Source organism: Dendrobates tinctorius, unplaced genomic scaffold, assembly GCF_039654945.1.
Source record: "Dendrobates tinctorius isolate UK_male_01 unplaced genomic scaffold, ASM3965494v1 ptg000070l, whole genome shotgun sequence".
Taxonomy (NCBI): domain Eukaryota; kingdom Metazoa; phylum Chordata; class Amphibia; order Anura; family Dendrobatidae; genus Dendrobates; species Dendrobates tinctorius.
The window spans coordinates 72036526-72054677 of NW_027361738.1; the positions used below are offsets into that span (position 1 = coordinate 72036526).

Here is an 18152-nt window from a genome sequence, read left to right on the forward strand (position 1 = left end):
CACTATCAGTATTTGGTCAGTATTTTACCTCAGTATTTGTAAGCCAAAATCAGGAGCATAACAATCAGAGGAAAAGTATAATAGAAATTCACCACTTCTGTATTTTTCACTCACTCCCGATTTTGTCTTACCAATCCTGATGTAAAATACTGACCAAACACTGACCGTGTGAACGTGGCCTTAGGCTAATGCTCGGCATCAGTACAGAGTCACCTGCCATTCTCCTTACTCACATGGAGCTTCAGGGTGTGTGCACACGCTGTGGATTCTGCTGCGGTTTGCCATCTCCTCCATTGTGGAGATGAAAAACCGCAGGGCAGAACCGCAGAGCAATCGCAGGTAAAACCGCAGGTCTTTTGACCTGCAGATTTACCTGCGGATTTTGCCAAATCTGCACCAAATTCCGCAGCGTGTGCACGTACCCTCAATGTTTCCTTGTGGAAAGCAGAATTGCAGGAGATTTTGGGTGACATGGAAGGTGACTCTCTGCTATCGAGAGGCCTCAGTCTATCAGAGAAATTTGCAGATGTAGGATAAGTAAGAATTTACCTCATTCTCCACATTTTTAATACGCTCACAATCACTAAAATCCTAAAATGATAGAGAAAAAAAGAATCACGGCAGAGATTGTATTTCATTCTTATTTTGATATTTGTGAATAATTGATGGGGGGGAGGGGGGAAGGGTCGGGTACTGACACCTCGGCTCATTAACTAAATAAAGATTCACTTTCTAAAGGGAATAATAATCTATAAGGACGGGGAAGAGACGTCCTGACATTACAGGGTTAATACCTATAGAGAGAGGAGAAACTAACAGAACATAATGAAGGACATATAATGAGGCCAATACAAAGTTATCTCACACTCCACTGCCGACTGCTTCCCCCTAGGAAGTCAACAAATATATCGTGGCACTACTGCGTTGGTGCACAAAAGAAGGTTCCCACACCAATATTGATAATATAATACATTTTTGGCACTCAACTTGTTGCAAAGTGAAGGTTTTTATTTGCAGTCTCAATAAATAGACGCTTCGGCTTCTACAAACAAGCCTTCATCAGTAACCAGACTGCTCTCTTGGAAAGATTTGCAATGTATTCAGTATCAGGGCACCACTATAATAATGGTGTAAATAGTCTGATCCATGTTAATGATAATTCTTGTATGTGTCAGTGAGGATTTGTAACTGGAATAAACCGGTAATAATGCCGTAAGGAATCCTATACGAGGGGTTTAGTGTCAGGCTAAGAGTCGCCTGTGGGTTCCTGCTCCATAGAATGACTTTTACCACGCTGTGTGATGTGACGTTGGTGGGTGGCGGCGTGGTGTACCTTGAGGAACGCGGTATCCACCGCTTGTAACCAGCCCTGGTTACAAGCGGTGGATACCGCGTTCCTCAAGGTACACCACACCGCCACCCACCAACGTCACATCACACAGCGTGGTAAAAGTCATTCTATGGAGCAGGAACCCACAGGCGACTCTTAGCCTGACACTAAACCCCTCGTATAGGATTCCTTACGGCATTATTACCGGTTTATTCCAGTTACAAATCCTCACTGACACATACAAGAATTATCATTAACATGGATCAGACTATTTACACCATTATTATAGTGGTGCCCTGATACTGAATACATTGCAAATCTTTCCAAGAGAGCAGTCAGTTACTGATGAAGGCTTGTTTGTAGAAGCCGAAACGTCTATTTATTGAGACTGCAAATAAAAACCTTCACTTTGCAACAAGTTGAGTGCCAAAAATTTATTATATTCCCCCTAGGAAGTGTCCCCTCGGCAGTCACTGTGATGTCACCGTGTGATGTCATCACTTGCTATGGATTACTAATCACCAGTAACCGTCGGAAGTGACAAACAACTGCAACCAATCCCGTATCCGGGAAATAGTGATTTATGGGATTGTGCAGGATTAGAAAAACAAATGCTTTCTTCCAAAAAAAGCGCCGCACCTGTCCACGGCTTGTGTGTCATTGTATAGAGCTGAACTGTAATACCGGACACAACCAACAGACAAGTGTGGCGCTGTTTATCGAAGAAACGAGACATGATTTTTCAAATCTTGTACAACCCTCTTAGATTTCTTTACCTTAAGCTGAAACCTTGTATCACAGATATCAATGTAATTACCTAAATATCCAGCAAATATTCACATCACAAAGGAAGAGGACAGGAGCTCTAGTGCCACCCACTGGAGGTAGCAATGCTGAAAGTCAATATCGATCCTAGGCTGTGTGCCCACGTTAGCATTTTTAAACGCTCAGGAAACTGATCTCCTTCCCAGAAAACGCACGTTTTCTGGGAACATTGGAAAAGGCTAAAAACGCTCAGCTATGCGGAAATTAATGAGCATGCTGCGTTGTCATCCGCTCAATGCCGACTTTTATTCCCCATTGACTTGCATTGGGGTCGGGTTTCGGACGAAACTCCGACTTTTTTTGCCCTAGTCGAACCAGTTTCATCTGAAACAAATTTTGTTTCATGAAACCCGATCCGACCAAAGTCGCTCAACTCTAGGCCCGTGGCACATGACTCAGGATAGGAAGCAATACCAGAAGCTCCATTTACAGACAAGTGTTTAGGGCTTTTTGCTTCTTAGTGCAAACCTACCACCAATAGGGGGCACTAGAGCTCCTGTCCTCTTCCTCTGAATGGGCAACTTGCATCTTATAATTCCCATTGGCCTATAAATCTCCTTACACCAACTGGGCACCCTTCCACAAGGAACAACATGACCCCCTACACTTTCTAAACCTTAAGTAACTGGTAAAAAAAAAAATAAACATGTATGGCATTTACAATATACTCTTAATTAAGCCTAAGCTATACATTGCGCTGTATTGTAGCCACGTACGGATGATGCATACAAAGACAGAAGGCCGGGAGGATAGATGACACATTTTGCTCATTAGCGAAATAAAAGTTTAGGTATTATGAGGGTGAGTGCACACGTTGCGGAATCTGCTGCGGAATTTTCCCAGCGGATTTGTCTAAATCCGCAGGACAAAAGACCTGCGGTTTATCTGCGGATTTGCCTGCGGTTTGACATCTGTCATGGAGCAGGTGCCAAACCGCTGCGGAATCCTTACAAAGAAGTGACATGTTGCGGATTTAAAACCGCAGCAATTCCGCACCATGGTTTTCATTTTGCATTGCCTTACATGGTACTGTACACCGCAGCAGAATCCGCAACGTGTGCACACACCCTTAGAGAATGAGGGGAATGAGGAGCGAGAGTCACAGACACAAGGGATAGGATAGGACATAAATCAGGAGATAATAAAAGCATACTCACACTCCACTAACTGTAACCCTCAGGGAGAGTTCCGCTCGGCAGTTCCTTTTATATCACCAGCACAACATTCCGTGACCTCATAACCGACAATCACCTACAGCCAAGGCTCTATACATGGAATGGGCTTCTAACCTCTTATGGAAACAACTGGCTTTGGCCTTAAAGGGGTCCTCCGAGACATGAAATAAAATAAATAATGCACATAAAAAAAATTAACATTTTTGTAAATATCTTTATATAGCCAAAAGGGATGCTTTATCTAGTGAACTCTGTCAGAATGCTGAAAAAAAAATTGTCAGGATGCCGAATTCAGACTGTTTCAAATCAGCAAGGAAAAAAAACAAGCAAAGTGTGCACGAGATCTCAGAAATGTCAATCACTTTGCTACGACAGTAAAATTCTCAGCTGTTCACGGCAAAAACGTGCAGCGTGCACAGTCCCTTACACTGTAATAGCGTGTATGTAATAGTGTGTGTCTATATAGTGTGTATCGACAAAATCAAACACTGTGAGCTGCTTATACAGCTGCTATACAGTGGCTTGCAAAAGTATTCACTCCCTTTGGCTTTGTACCTACTTTGGTATATTACAATTTGTGTTTAAATATTTTTTGTAAGCTCATTTGCATGTGAGGCATCAGCACTAAATAGTCTAAGTTGGTGATTTGAAATGAGAAAAATATAGGCATAAATGAAATGTAAGGATCAAATATTCTAAAATTGTCATGTGTATATGTGTTCACCCCTTCTGTGATGAAGACCCTAAAAATTTCTGGTGAAAGCAATTACCTTCAAAATTCACATGCTTAGTGCATGAAGTCCACCTGTGTGCAATCTAGGGGCTCTTTCACATGTCCATGTCTCCGGTACGTGTGGTGACAGTTTTCACACGTACCGGAGACACTAACACACGTAGACCCATTCACATGAATGGATCTGTGCACATAGAAACTTGATTCCAGTGCAACCAGTTGCTCTATGCTCATCCACCTGGGCCTCAGACACCGGCCTCGCCCTGGCCTCACATCAAGGATAATAGAAAAAAAAAATGGAGTCCGGCTCAAAAGGACTGGATTTTCCTTTTATTTTTCAAAAGAAAATATAGTGCATACAAAAGAAAAATTTACGTGGTCAACATGACCCAGTCAACGCGTTTCGACTGCACTAAGCAGTCTTACTCATCATGACTCATGACTGCTTAGTGTCGACCATATAAATTTTTCTTTTGTATACACTATATTTTCTTTTCAAAAAGAAAAGGAAAATCCAGTCCTGTTGAGCCGGACTCCAATATTTTCTATTATCTGTGCACATGTCAGTGTGTTTCCACGGACTGCATGTCCATGGGCAAAACACACTGACGTGCCCGTTTTTTACCATCAGCACAGGCCGCAAAACGTCCCGCACACATGCATTCTGATGACACACAGGGATATCATCCGTGTGACATGCATCGGCACCAGGGAAGAAGCGTTACAGTAAGCGCTGTTCCCCGGCACCGGGTGCTGAACACAGCTCTCATCATTCTCCCCTGCTCTGCCGGCGATTAGTGCGAGCAGGGGAGAATGATGAGACTTGTATTCAATTAAGAACAATGACAGCAGGGTGCGGCTTTTGGGACTATTACTCCCATCAGCCTACACCTGCTGCCGCTAATAAGGCCGGGATCACACATGCGAGGAATACGGCTGAGTCTCGCATGTTAATACCCCGAGTGTGCGGCCGCATAGCAATACATGGAGCTGCACGCTCCACTCCTGAGTGCCGGCGGCAGTGCCGGGTTTTAACATGCTAGATTCGGCCACATTCCTTGCATGTGTGATCCCGGCCTAACAGTGACAGTTGGAGCGGCTGATGAGAGTATTCCTCCCCCGCTGCCTGCACAATAAATAAATGAATGAAAAACCCAGCATAGGTTCCCCTTTATTTTCTATAACCAGCCAGACAAAACTTACAGCTGGGGGCTGCAACAATCAGCTGTCAGCTTCAGCAACAGTAAGGCTGGCTATCAAGAATAGAAGGATCCCCATGCTGTATTTTTTAATTATTCAAATAAATAATTTATAAAAAACAGCATGGGGTCCCACCATTTTTGATAACCAGCCTTGCTAAAGCAGACAGCTGGGGGCTCGTATTCTCAGGCTGGTAAGGGATATTGATTTAGGCCCCTCAGTCTAAAAACAGCAGCGCGCAGCTGTCCAGAAAATCTGGCGCTTTGCCATGCTTTTTCCTATTTGCCCTGTAACGGTGGCAAGAGGGGTTCATATTTGTGGGATTGATGTCACCATTGTATTGTCAGGTGACAGCGAGCCCACAGCTTAAGCCCCCGTCACACCTAGCAATTTTGCTAGCGAGATCGCTGCTGAGTCACAAGTTTTGTGACGCAACAGCGATCTCACAAGCGAGATCGCTGTGTGTGACAGCGATCAGCGACCGGCCCCCCTGCCAGGTATCGCTGATCGCTGTGGAAACCTCTGGACTTTTTTGGGTCGTTGGTCTCCCGCTGGTGAGCACGCATCGCTGCTTGTGACAGGCGGGAGACCAGCGATCAGCGAGCAGGAGCTCGTAACCAAGGTAAACATCGGGTTTCTAAGTGCCGCGCAGCACTTAGAAACCCGATGTGTACCTTAGTTACCAGCGCGCTGGTAACTAAGGTACACAGCGACACGCTTGTCGTCGCTGGTGCTGATCGCTGGTGAAGCTGTCTGTTAGGCAGCTCACCAGCGATCATGTAGTGACACACCAGCGATCCTGACAAGTTGATATCGTTGTCGGGATCGCTGGTGAGTCGCTATGTGTGACGGGGCCCTTAGTCATGGAGAGGCGTCTATAAAACACCTATCCATTTCTAATCCTATAGTTATATGGTAAATGCAGACACAGCCAGAATAAAGTCTTTTATTAGAAATAAAACAAAACAGTTTTCCATTTTTATTTCAAAATAACAAACTCACCTAACGCCTAATTCTATTGAATAAAAAAAAAGTCTTTATTTACCATGTAACTATGGAACCCAAAGCGTCCACATGTTACAGCATAGTGGATGGGATCTCTAGAAATCCCATCTCCACTATGCATGCAGGGACGCCTCCAGCGTCCCTGCGTAACCGGACATGTGTCGCGTTTTTCCAGACCGCAGCATGTCTATTTACATTGCGGAGATGCTCTGTCTCTGCAGCGTAAATTTCCCATACACTATCATTAGATGCCGTAAAACCGCGTTGTCTTCTTAGTCACACGCGTAAGTGCCGCATGTCCGGTTACGCAGGGAAGCCGGAGGCGTCCCTGCACGCATAGTGGAGATGGGATTTTTAAAAATCCCATCCACTATGCTGTAACATAGACGCTCACGTCGAGACGCTTTGGGTTTGACACTGCAACCCGCAGCGTTTACTGACTGTGGGAACATACCCATAGAGACTTATTCAAAGCAAATTGCAGCTGTAATTGCTGCAAAAGCTGGCCCTACAAAGTATTGATTTAAGGGGGTGAATAGTTATGCACACTGAATTTTACACTTATTTTGTCCTATTTGCTTTTTGCGTCACAATAAAAAGAAAAAACAAGTGTTCATAGTGGTCGGCATGTTCTTTACATGAACTGATGCAAACTCTCAAAAAAAAAAACACGTGAAATTCCAGGTTGTGAGACAGTAAAACACGAAAAATGCCGGGGGTTGTGGTTAATACGTTTGCAAGCCACTGTATGCAATATTACACTTCACTACCGCAATATACACCAATAATATTTCTAACAATATTCAATACATGCTTTTCTCAAATTATGACTGGTTGGCATTACATAATATATATGCACACACACATATACATATTATTTATATATTCACCATTCTTTCCTTTGGCCAGGATTGCGATAATATTATATTCATGCTGTATTTGTTTCATTGTTTATTCACCATTTTTTAACAATAGCTGGATTAGGAGATATTTTATGTATTGCTTTGCAGTAAAATGTATTTTCACATCACTTTGAGAGCAGGCGATTATTTATCTCTATTTACAATTTTCCACATTTGGATATTAGCGGTTTTGTCAGTGTTCACTAATTTCACCCCAATAATATTTTTCTTAATTTGCGTCGTTTTGCCTACATAGAATGCATTTTTTACCATTTGGTAAGGTTTTGAGCGAGGAGCAGATACAGAGATAGATTTTTTTGTTTTATTTTATAGCATTCACCATTCAGTATTACACATATAAGCTTTATTCCATACCTCCCAACTTTTGAAGAGCAGAAAGTGGGACAGAATCTGGCACGCAAAAATTTTTGACCACGCCAATAGCCACACCCATTCCCCATTTCTTTCAACCCTGGCAGGAGATGTCAAAGAGGCGGTGGCAGCGAGAGAAACTCTGCAGACGCCCGAGACTGCAGGGCGTAGACCCAAATCTGGGACTTTCCCGTTATCTAGGGCGGACGGGACTAGAGATGAGCGAATCGTTTCACTAGTGCGGTTCAGCATCCAGACCAGTGTTACCGGGGGCTTGAACAGGAGGCCGTGAATTTCTTACTTTCCAACGTTGTTGACGCAGCTTTTGATTAGCCAGGGCTGACGCGATATCATCTGTGTCCTTCTCATCTCTGGTTGGGACCTGTGGATTTTTTTTTTGTTCATTCATTCATAGTCGTAACAGCCAGAATGTTCACATTTTTACGTAGCTTCACTGTCTGAGATAAAAAAAAAATCTGAATTACTCTGTAGTTGTAAAGCTTGTTGCCGCCCCATGAGTAAAGTTGTTGAACTGTTACCAGTCTTCGCCTGCCGTCATTCCAAATTAAGAAACCACTTTGTCACGAATGGCCATTTATCCACACTCTTAAAAAGGGGCATATTACTACATTATCTTTAATAAAAGGGGTAACACCACCTTCCACCACCGAACGGAAACAAGCCTTGTTACAATCCCTTTTTTACAAGCCTTTTTCATGATGTGACTTTAGACTTACGACCTTGGTCAACGGACGTAGAATAAGACAAGGAGAATGACGTCAGCCGCATGATATAAAAATTGTTATAAAATTCTGTTGGTCCACAAGCATCGATAAGGGTGGTATCACATTAGCGTTTCAGGGCGCAGCGACGGCCTGCCCCTGCCGCCAAGCCCCGCCCCCCTGCCGCGCCTCCTCAGGTAGCTCCGCCTACCGGCGCATGATGCTGCATGCGTCCCCTATCTTTATCACTGGGGACGCAGGCCGTGCGCAGTATGCGTTTGGCGGCGCAGCGATCAGCTCCAAACGCAACTTGTTGCAATTTGGTTGCGCTCGGCGCACCGTCAAAAGGATGCATGCGCCACCAAACGCATACTGCGCACGGCCTGCGTCCCCAGTGTTAAAGATAGGGGACGCAGGATGCATGCAGCGTCATGCGCCGGTAGGCGGAGCTGCTGGAGGAGGTGCAGCAGGGGGCGGAGCTTAGCAGCGGCCGTGTGCAGGCCGTTGCTGCGCCCTGAAACGCTAATGTGAAACCACCCTAATAAGTACTACACCTATAGGAGTTGCAGTATGAGCATATTTGTATACTGGTAAAAAAACATTTAGTAATAAAATTAAAAAGAAGTTATTATGTATAATAAAAAAAAAGGACAACAGTATTTTAGGAGTGATACCTTTATTGGTTAACCAGAAAAATGATATTTGCAGCTTTCAGAGCACAGAGGGTCCTTCATCAGGCAGAACTCTTAAATGACTTAATGAGACCAAAACATAACATTTAAGAGATGTTACAGCAGGACAGTTGTAGATGGGGTGATGCCTCCTAAAGATAAGCCAAAGTTAGAAAATTAATTTTTTTTGTTACAGATGGAGAAGTAGTGGGAGTGATGGCTTAGGAGGACTTTAGTGATCCAGAGTCAGTCTAGAGGAGGTGCGAACTGCGTCCCTATGGTGAGTCATAAGACCAGGTGCTAGATTGCGCCCTATTGTTAACATTATGAGCAGCTTGAATTCCCAGATTTTTCTCTGCAGTCGTTAAAATGACCTTACAGTATTACGACTTTTAAAGCTGTCATACTGTGTCCAGATACAGAGAAATATTTACACAGAGGCATGCCCAGCTCATTAGATATAGAATACCAGTGTAGTCTAAATCTCGATTGCAGTTTTTGCTTAGTTTCTCCAATATAGATACCTTAAAGGAACCTTATACACTTTATGATGAAGACCATATTAGAGAATGTGCATGAAAAGAAATCCAAGACCTGGCAGAATTTTGGATGGGAGGTGTGTATCACCAAGGTGGCAAGCTTCAGGGATATGAAACCTGGTAAGCAGGCTCCAGCTGTAATAGGTGCTGAGAGGGATAATATGACCAGTATGGGCTCAGATTATTAGGAAGTAATAGAAGGAATGGTCAGGACTAGTCGTTCCCTCCAGAGGCGTAGCTAAGGGTTTAGCTCAGGGGAGGTGAAATATCTGAGTGTGCCCCTAAACAGGTAACCCCAGTTACAACTACAGTGGCACACCCTAATTGTGGGCATAGGGGAACCTCCGCAGATGACCATGGTATTACTGAAAATACATAGTAACATAGTAACATAGTTATTAAGGTTGAAGGGAGACTTTAAGTCCATCTAGTTCAACCCATATCCTATCCTAACTTGCCCTAACATGTTGATCCAGAGGAAGGCAAAAAAAACCCATGTGGCAACAGTAAGCTTCACATTGGGGAAAAAAATTCCTTCCCGACTTCACATACGGCAATCAGACTAGCTCCCTGGATCAACGCAATATTAAGGAGACTAGTGTATATACCCTGTAATATTATACTTTTCAAGAAAGGCATCCAGTCCCTTCTTAAATTTTAGTAGTGAATCACTCATTACAACATCATATGGCAGAGAGTTCCATAGTCTCACTGCTCTTAAAGTAAAGAATCCGCGTCTGTGAGTATGCTTAAACCTTCTTTCCTCCAGACGTAGAGGATGCCCCCTTGTCCCCGTCACAGGTCTAAGAGTAAAAAGATCATTAGAAAGGTCTTGGTATTGTCCCCGCATATATTTATACATTGTAATAAGATCACCCCTAAGCCTTCGATTCTCCAAACTAAATAACACCAAGTGTAATAACCTGTCTTGGTATTGCAGACCCCCTAGTTCCCTAATAACCTTGGTCGCTCTTCTCTGCACCCGCTCCAGTTCAGCTATGTCTTTCTTATACACCGGAGACCAGAACTGTACACAGTATTCTAAGTGTGGTCGCACTAGTGACTTATATAGAGGTAAAATTATGTTCTCCTCATGAGCATCTATGCCTCTTTTAATGCATCCCATTATTTTATTTGCCTTTGCAGCAGCTGCTTGACTCTGGCCACTAAATGTGAGTTTGTCGTCCACCCATACACCCAGGTCTTTTTCAGTGACTGTTTTGCCCAGTGTTTTACAATTAAGCACATAATTATACAACTTGTTCGTTCTACCCAAGTGCATGACCTTACATTTATCCCCATTAAAGCTCATTTGCCATTTATCAGCCCAAGCTTCTAGTTTACATAAATCCTCCTGTAATATAAAATTGTCCTCCTCTGTATTAATTACCCTGCAGAGTTTAGTGTCATCTGCAAATATTGAAATTCTACTCTCTATGCCCCCTACAAGGTCATTAATAAATATGTTAAAAAGAAGCGGGCCCAAAACTGACCCCTGTGGTACCCCACTGCTAACCGTGACCCAGTCCGAGTGTGCTCCATTAATAACCACCCTTTGTTTCCTATCCCTGAGCCAGCTCTTAACCCACCTACACATATTTTCCCCTATCCCCATTGTTCTCATTTTATGTATCAACCTTTTGTGTGGCACCGTATCAAAAGCTTTTGAAAAGTCCATGTACACCACGTCCACTGCATACCCTTGGTCCAGTCCGGAACTTACCTCTTCATAAAAGCTTATCAGATTAGTCTGACAGGAACGGTCCCTTGTAAACCCTTGTTGATATTGGGTCATGAGGTTATTCTTCTTCAGATACTCCAGTATAGTATCTCTTAGAAAACCCTCCAGGATTTTACCCACAGTTGAGGTTAAACTTACTGGCCTATAATTTCCAAGTTCAGTTTTTGTCCCCTTTTTGAATATTGGCACCACATTTGCTATACGCCAGTCCTGTGGTACAGACCCTGTTATTATGGAATCTTTAAAGATTAAAAATAGTGGTCTATCTATGACTGTGCTTAATTCCTGCAGTACTCGGGGGTGTATCCCATCCGGGCCCGGGGATTTGTCAATTTTAGTGATTTGTAGACGCCGCCGTACTTCCTGCTGGGTTAAGCAGGTGGCATTTAATGGAGAATTTTTATCCCTGATCATGTTATCCGTCATGGGATTTTCTTGTGTAAATACTGTTGAAAAAAAGTCATTTAGCATATTGGCTTTTTCCTCATCCTCATCCACCATTTCACCCAGACTATTTTTAAGGGGACCAACACTATCATTTTTTAGCTTCTTACTATTTATGTAGTTAAAGAATATTTTGGGATTATTTTTACTTTCTCTGGCAATGAGTCTCTCTGTCTCAATCTTTGCTGTCTTGATTTGCTTTTTACAGAGTTTATTTAATCTTCTGTATTTAGTTAATGCCTCATCACTACCTACTTGCTTTAATTCTCTAAATGCTTTATTTTTATCTCTTATTGCGCCCCTTACAGCTCTATTTAGCCATAGCGGTTTCCTCCTATTTCTCGCATATTTATTCCCATACGGTATATATTGTGCACAGGTCCTATTCAGGATGCTAATAAACGTCTCCCATTTTCTTTGTGTATTTTTATGTCTCAGGATATCGTCCCAGTTAATTGCACCAAGATCATCTCTCATCCGTTGGAAATTTGCCTTCCTGAAGTTTAGTGTCCTTGTAACCCCTCTACTACACATCTTATTAAAGGATACATGAAAACTTATTAATTTGTGATCACTATTACCCAAGTGACCCTCAACCCTTACATTTGATATGCGGTCTGGCCTGTTGGTTAATATTAGGTCTAGCAGTGCCCCCCTCTTGTTGGGTCCTGAACCAGTTGTGAAAGGTAATTGTCTCTCATCGTTGTCAGAAACCTATCACCTTTGCTGGAACTGCAGGTTTCGGTTCCCCAATGTATTTCAGGGTAGTTGAAGTCCCCCATAATAATGACTTCTCCTTGAGTCGCTGCTTCATCTATTTGCTTGATGAGGATATTCTCTTTTGCTTCCATTATTTTTGGAGATTTATAACAAACCCCTATCAGTAATTTATTATTTTTCCCCCCTCCCCTTACCTCTACCCACAGGGACTCTACATTTTCATTAGATTCATATATATTATCACGCAGGATGGGTTTTAAGGATGATTTTACATATAAACGCACTCCTCCCCCTCGCTTATTTGTACGGTCATCTCTGAACAGACTATAGCCCTGTAAATTAACCGCCCAGTCATGGCTCTCGTCCAGCCATGTCTTAGATATCCCCACCATGTCATAATTATGTTCCAACAACATTAACTCCAATTCCTCCATTTTGTTGGCGAGGCTTCTGGCATTAGTATACATGCACTTTATGTATCTCTCTGTACCTCTATTCTTAAATTATTAACTGTTCTAACCCCACCCCCCATGCCACCCCCATCCCCAATTTCATTATTTGTGCCCAGGTCTCTATCTGCACTGTCTTCCCCTCCTATAAAAGGAATACCCTCCCCCCCGTCCCTAGTTTAAACACTCCTCCAACCTTCTAGCCATTTTCTCCCCCAGCACAGCTGCACCCTCCCCATTGAGGTGCAGCCCGTCCCTAGCGTAGAACCTGTAGCCAACTGAGAAGTCGGCCCAGTTCTGCAGGAACCCAAACCCCTCCTTCCTACACCAATTCCTGAGCCACTTATTAACCTCCCTAATCTCCCGCTGCCTCTCTGGCGTGGCACGTGGTACAGGAAGTATTTCCGAAAATACCACCTTGGAGGTCCCTGCTTTAAGCTTACAGCCTAATTCCCTGAAATCATCTTTAAGGACCTTCCACCTACCTCTAACTTTGTCATTTGTGCCAATGTGCACCATGACCACTGGATCCTCTCCAGCCCCTCCCAGTAATCTGTCATCCCGATCCGTGATGTGTCGGACTCGAGCGCCAGGTAGGCAGCACACCATTCGATAATACCTGTCTTTGTGACAGATTGCCCTATCTGTTCCCCTAATAATGGAGTCTCCCACTACCAGAACCTGTCTGGCCTGCCCTGCTCTCCTATTTCCCCCCTTACTGGAGCAGACACTCCTCCGGCTTTCAGAGGACATGCCTTGCTGCAGCAGTACTACTCCTGCACTAACACTCCCCTCATCTGCCAACTTAGCAAACTTATTGGGGTGTGCCAGATCAGGACTAGCCTCCCTGGTGCTCTTCCCTCTACCCCGCCTTCTAACTGTCACCCAGCTAGCTGCTTCATTGTCCTGCAGCTCCAACCTAGCATCCCCCCTCATCTATCCCATTGAGCGTCTGCTCAGTGAGCAGAAGACTCCTTTCCATATTGTCTATGGATCTCAGTGTTACCAGCTGCACATTTAGATCCAGTATCTGGGCTTCCAAATGCACAACGTGCTCACATCTCGCACAGCAGTATGCACCCTCGACCGGCTGTTCAAGGGTTTCATACATGCAGCAAGACGTGCACTGGATGGCATTGGCAATAGTGGAGCACATCCTAGTGGGGATTGCACCAGACAATAAGATAAGCAAAAATAAATAAGAAAAAAAAAAAAAAAAAAGTATTAATATAATAACAGCAATTCAGTAAGACCTCCCTTGGAAACTCCCTGAATCTAAAGTCACTGAATCTCAAGTCACACACTTACCACAGTTCGCACTTACACTCAGGTCACGCTCAGCTCGTTCACACTCGCTCAGGAAGAAGATTTAAAAGAGTTTTTTTTTTTTTCCCCTTTTACCAGCACACCACCCTGCTGCTCAATGCACTTCCAATCTCTATAAGAAAAAAAAAACACTGTTATTAACGCCATATGGTGCTAGATACCACAACTGCAGAACATATAGGAGATTACAGTACAGTTATAAATAGTGACTTACAGGTGATGTTCTTCTTGATGGAAACATTCACTTTTCCCTTCTTTTCCATTTGGCCCAGAGTGACATGACATAACTTCTCCAGCCAGGACTCAGCTGCAGATATTATAACAAAGACACATATGATTTCTCACTTTTCCAGCACCGTTCCCATCTATTTCCTGCCTGTACAACCTCCTCATCCTACTGGTACTGCCAACTTTGACAATCACAAAACTCTGAGTGCCCCTATAACAATAATGCTTCTTAACTGCCCAATTAACATTTAATATTGTCCCGAGTACCCAAAATGTACAGCTCCCCTATACACAGTACGATGGGCCCACAGCTGCCCTATACACAGTACGATGGGCCCACAGCTGCCCTATGCACAGTATGATGGGTCCACAGCTCCTCTATGCACAGTATGAACAACCTACAGCTGCCCTATACATAGCAGGGTGGGTCCACAGCTCTCCTATGCACAGTATGAGGGGCCCACTGCTCCTTAAAACACGATATAATGGCTCCCACAGTAGCACCCACACTATATAATGGCCTCCACACTGTCAAATGGCTCCCACAGTAGCCCCAATACTATATATTGGCCCTCACACTTGAAATTAGCCTCTACAGTAGTCTCCACACTATATGATGGCCCCTAAACTGTAGAATGGCGCTCATATTAACTCTGACACTGTATAATGGCCCCGCAGTAGTCCCCACACTTTATATTGGCTCCCACACTGTATGAAGGCCTCTCACAGTAGTCCCCATATTAGCCCCCAAGCTGTACAATTGCCCTCTCATTAGCTCCCAAACTGTATAACGGCCCCAACAGTAGTCCTCACACCAGGGCTGCCACTAGGAATTTCGGGGCCCCATGCTGGCAACATTTTTTGGGGCCCCCTTGAGACTCCATCCCAGCCCCGCCTCCACCCCTTGAATTGTCCACTGTCCTCTCTTGGAAAACTGCACTTCTGTACCACGTCCTCACCAATCACACATTAACAGTTCCCATCACCAGATTACATACATTGCCAGCAGCTTATGTTTTGGACAAAATATTTTTTAATCTGCCACCATGACAAGTTAGACTCTTTTGGCCGAGCCGTACTTTACTCTATCCTATTAATCGTTTGTTAAATTATCCAATACAATTTAGATATATTTGTATTTATTTTTCAATGTTTAAAATGACCAATAATATCACATGCAAGGAACAAATACCACCACACCATGACCAGATTACCACCACAGTGACCGAATAATACCAGATACAAAAAACAAATACCACCACACCATGACCAGATCACATATTACCACCACAGTGACCGAATACCACATACAAAGAATACGGCCACACAATGACCAGCCCAGATATTACCACCACTTAGTGACCGAATACTTCAATACTGATCATTAATTAAAGAGACACAATACTAATATCACCATAAGTGCCATTATACACAGGAGATCTGTATTTAGTATGCAGTGTCCATGTAAGGTAATACAGTGATCACTGGTGACATTATACACAGCAGCTCTGTATACAGCATTTAGTGTATAGTGTCAGTGTACAGATAATAGTGGTCACCGGTGACCTTATGCACAGGACCTCTGTATATAGTGCCAGTGTACAGGTAATACAGTGATCACTGGTGACATTGTACATAGGAGCTCTGTATATAGTGTCAGTGTACAGGTAATATAGTGATCACTGGTGACATTATACACAGGAGCTCTGTACAGTGTCAGGGTAAAGGTAATCGTGATCACTGGTGACATTGTACACAGGAGCTCTGTATACAGCATTTAGTCCAGCATTTAGTAGTATAGTATAGTGTCAGTGTACAGGTAATACAGTGATCACCAGTGACATTATACACAGGACCTCTGTATATAGTGTCAGTGTACAGCTAATACAGTGATCACTGGTGACATTATACACAGCAGCTTTGTATACAGCATTTAATGTACAGTGTCCGTGTACAGGTAATACAGTGCTCACCAGTGACATTATGCACAGGAGCCCTGTATAGTCTGTGTACAGGTAATATAGTGATCACTGGTGACATTGTACACAGGAGCTCTGTATACAATGTCAGGGTAAATGTAATACAGTGATCACTGGTGACATTATACACAGGACCGCTGTATATAGTACACAGTGTATAGTGTCAGTGTACAGGTAAAACACTGACTCATCAGTGACATCTCTAGGTGAAGTCCTTCATCTTCACTTTTCATCTTCATCCAGCACAGATCGCCATCACTTGTTCCAGCCAGGGCGTGCCTCTGAAGGAAATAACAGTTAGGCTGAGGTCACACTTGCGAGAAACTAGCACAAGTCTCTCGTCTCAATACCCGGTACTGCTGCCGGCACTCTGACCAGAGCGCTCAGCTGCATAGAAATAAATTCAGCCGCACACTCCGGTCCAGAGTGCCGGCGGCAGTGTTGGGTATTGAGACAAGAGACTTGTGCGAGCTTCTCGCAAGTGTGACCCCGGCCTTATCAAGAGCACAACTTGCAGAGCACATTACTTCATTTTTCCCAACTTCTACACTACACCAGATGAAGAAAAAAAAGGCAACAGTGTCGCTCTGCACAGTAACAGGACCGCCCGATTGAAAACAGTATCCTCAAAAAATAAAATACATGACTGCAGTAATAAAATCCTTTAATTAGCCCCTAGGCTAATATCCCCCATCCTCGCCCCCTTGTCTCATTACTTTCTCCATCCATATGTTCTATCATCCTGCCGTCATGAGTATCCATTCTCCCCATGTGATGTCCCATCCTGCCCCACAATCTCCTCATCCTGCCCCATCTGTTCCCATGATCCTGCCTCATCTGTGGCATTTTATTCATCCTGTCCCATGAACTTGCCCCATCTGTCTCCATCATACCCTATCTGTCTCCATCCTGTCCCATAATCCTGCACAATGTCTCCATCCTGCCCCATATTCCTGCACCATGAGTCTCCATCCTGCCCCATCTGTTGTCCGATATGTGAGCGGTGTGTGTATCCAATATGTGAGTGATGTGTGTGTGTGTATCCGATATGTGAGGCGTGTGTGTGTATCCGATGTGAGCGGTATGTGTGTATATCCGATGTGAGCAGTGTGCGCGCTGTATGTATCCGATATGTGAGCGGTGTGTGTATCCGATATGTGAGCGGTGTGTGTATCCGATGTGAGCGGTGTGTGTGTATCCGATGTGAGCGGTATGTGTGTATATCCGATGTGAGCAGTGTGTGCGCTGTATGTATCCGATATGTGAGCGGTGTGTCTGTATCCGATGTGAGCGGTATGTGTGTATATCCGATGTGAGCAGTGTGTGTGCTGTATGTATCCGATATGTGAGCGGTGTGTGTGCTGCATGTGTCCGATATGTGAGCGGTGTGTGTGTGTTGTATGTATCCGATATGTGAGCAGTGTGTGTGTGCTGCATGTGTCTGACATGTGAGCAGTGTGTGTGCGCTGTATAGAATAGGACCTGAATAGCAGCAGATGGGGAAGAATGAGCAACACTAAAAGTGAATCTATACAGAAAATTTCACGAGTTAGACCCCGCTTGATTACCAATGACACGTTAACAAGAAACAAAGCAGCTAAAAGTTTTATTGCAGAGAGACTAAGTTGACAATGTGACCCTCAGAGTTTGTGCACCCCTGCTTGGGACTCACCAGTACCTGGAGAGTCCGGATTTCTTCTGCTCCTCGGTTTTTACAGGTAAATAAAATGAAGATCATGAATGGTTTTACAACTTTTTAACATGTAAAATAAAGTAGACCCTCAGTCACAA

The 18152-nt window shown here is 43.8% G+C and overlaps 1 protein-coding gene across 1 annotated transcript in view; it reads right to left on the reverse strand.

Moving 5' to 3' along the window:
* LOC141095885 (macrophage mannose receptor 1-like) overlaps positions 1 to 7951 on the reverse strand; it is a 155799-nt gene extending 147848 nt beyond the window's left edge. The window contains exons 1-2 of the mRNA XM_073582260.1: positions 7844 to 7951; positions 550 to 591 (exon numbers count right to left, since the gene is read on the reverse strand). Coding sequence (XP_073438361.1) covers positions 550 to 591; positions 7844 to 7951 — 150 coding nt within the window. The remainder of the gene's footprint in view (positions 1 to 549; positions 592 to 7843) is intronic.
* Positions 7952 to 18152: the final 10201 nt, after the last annotated feature.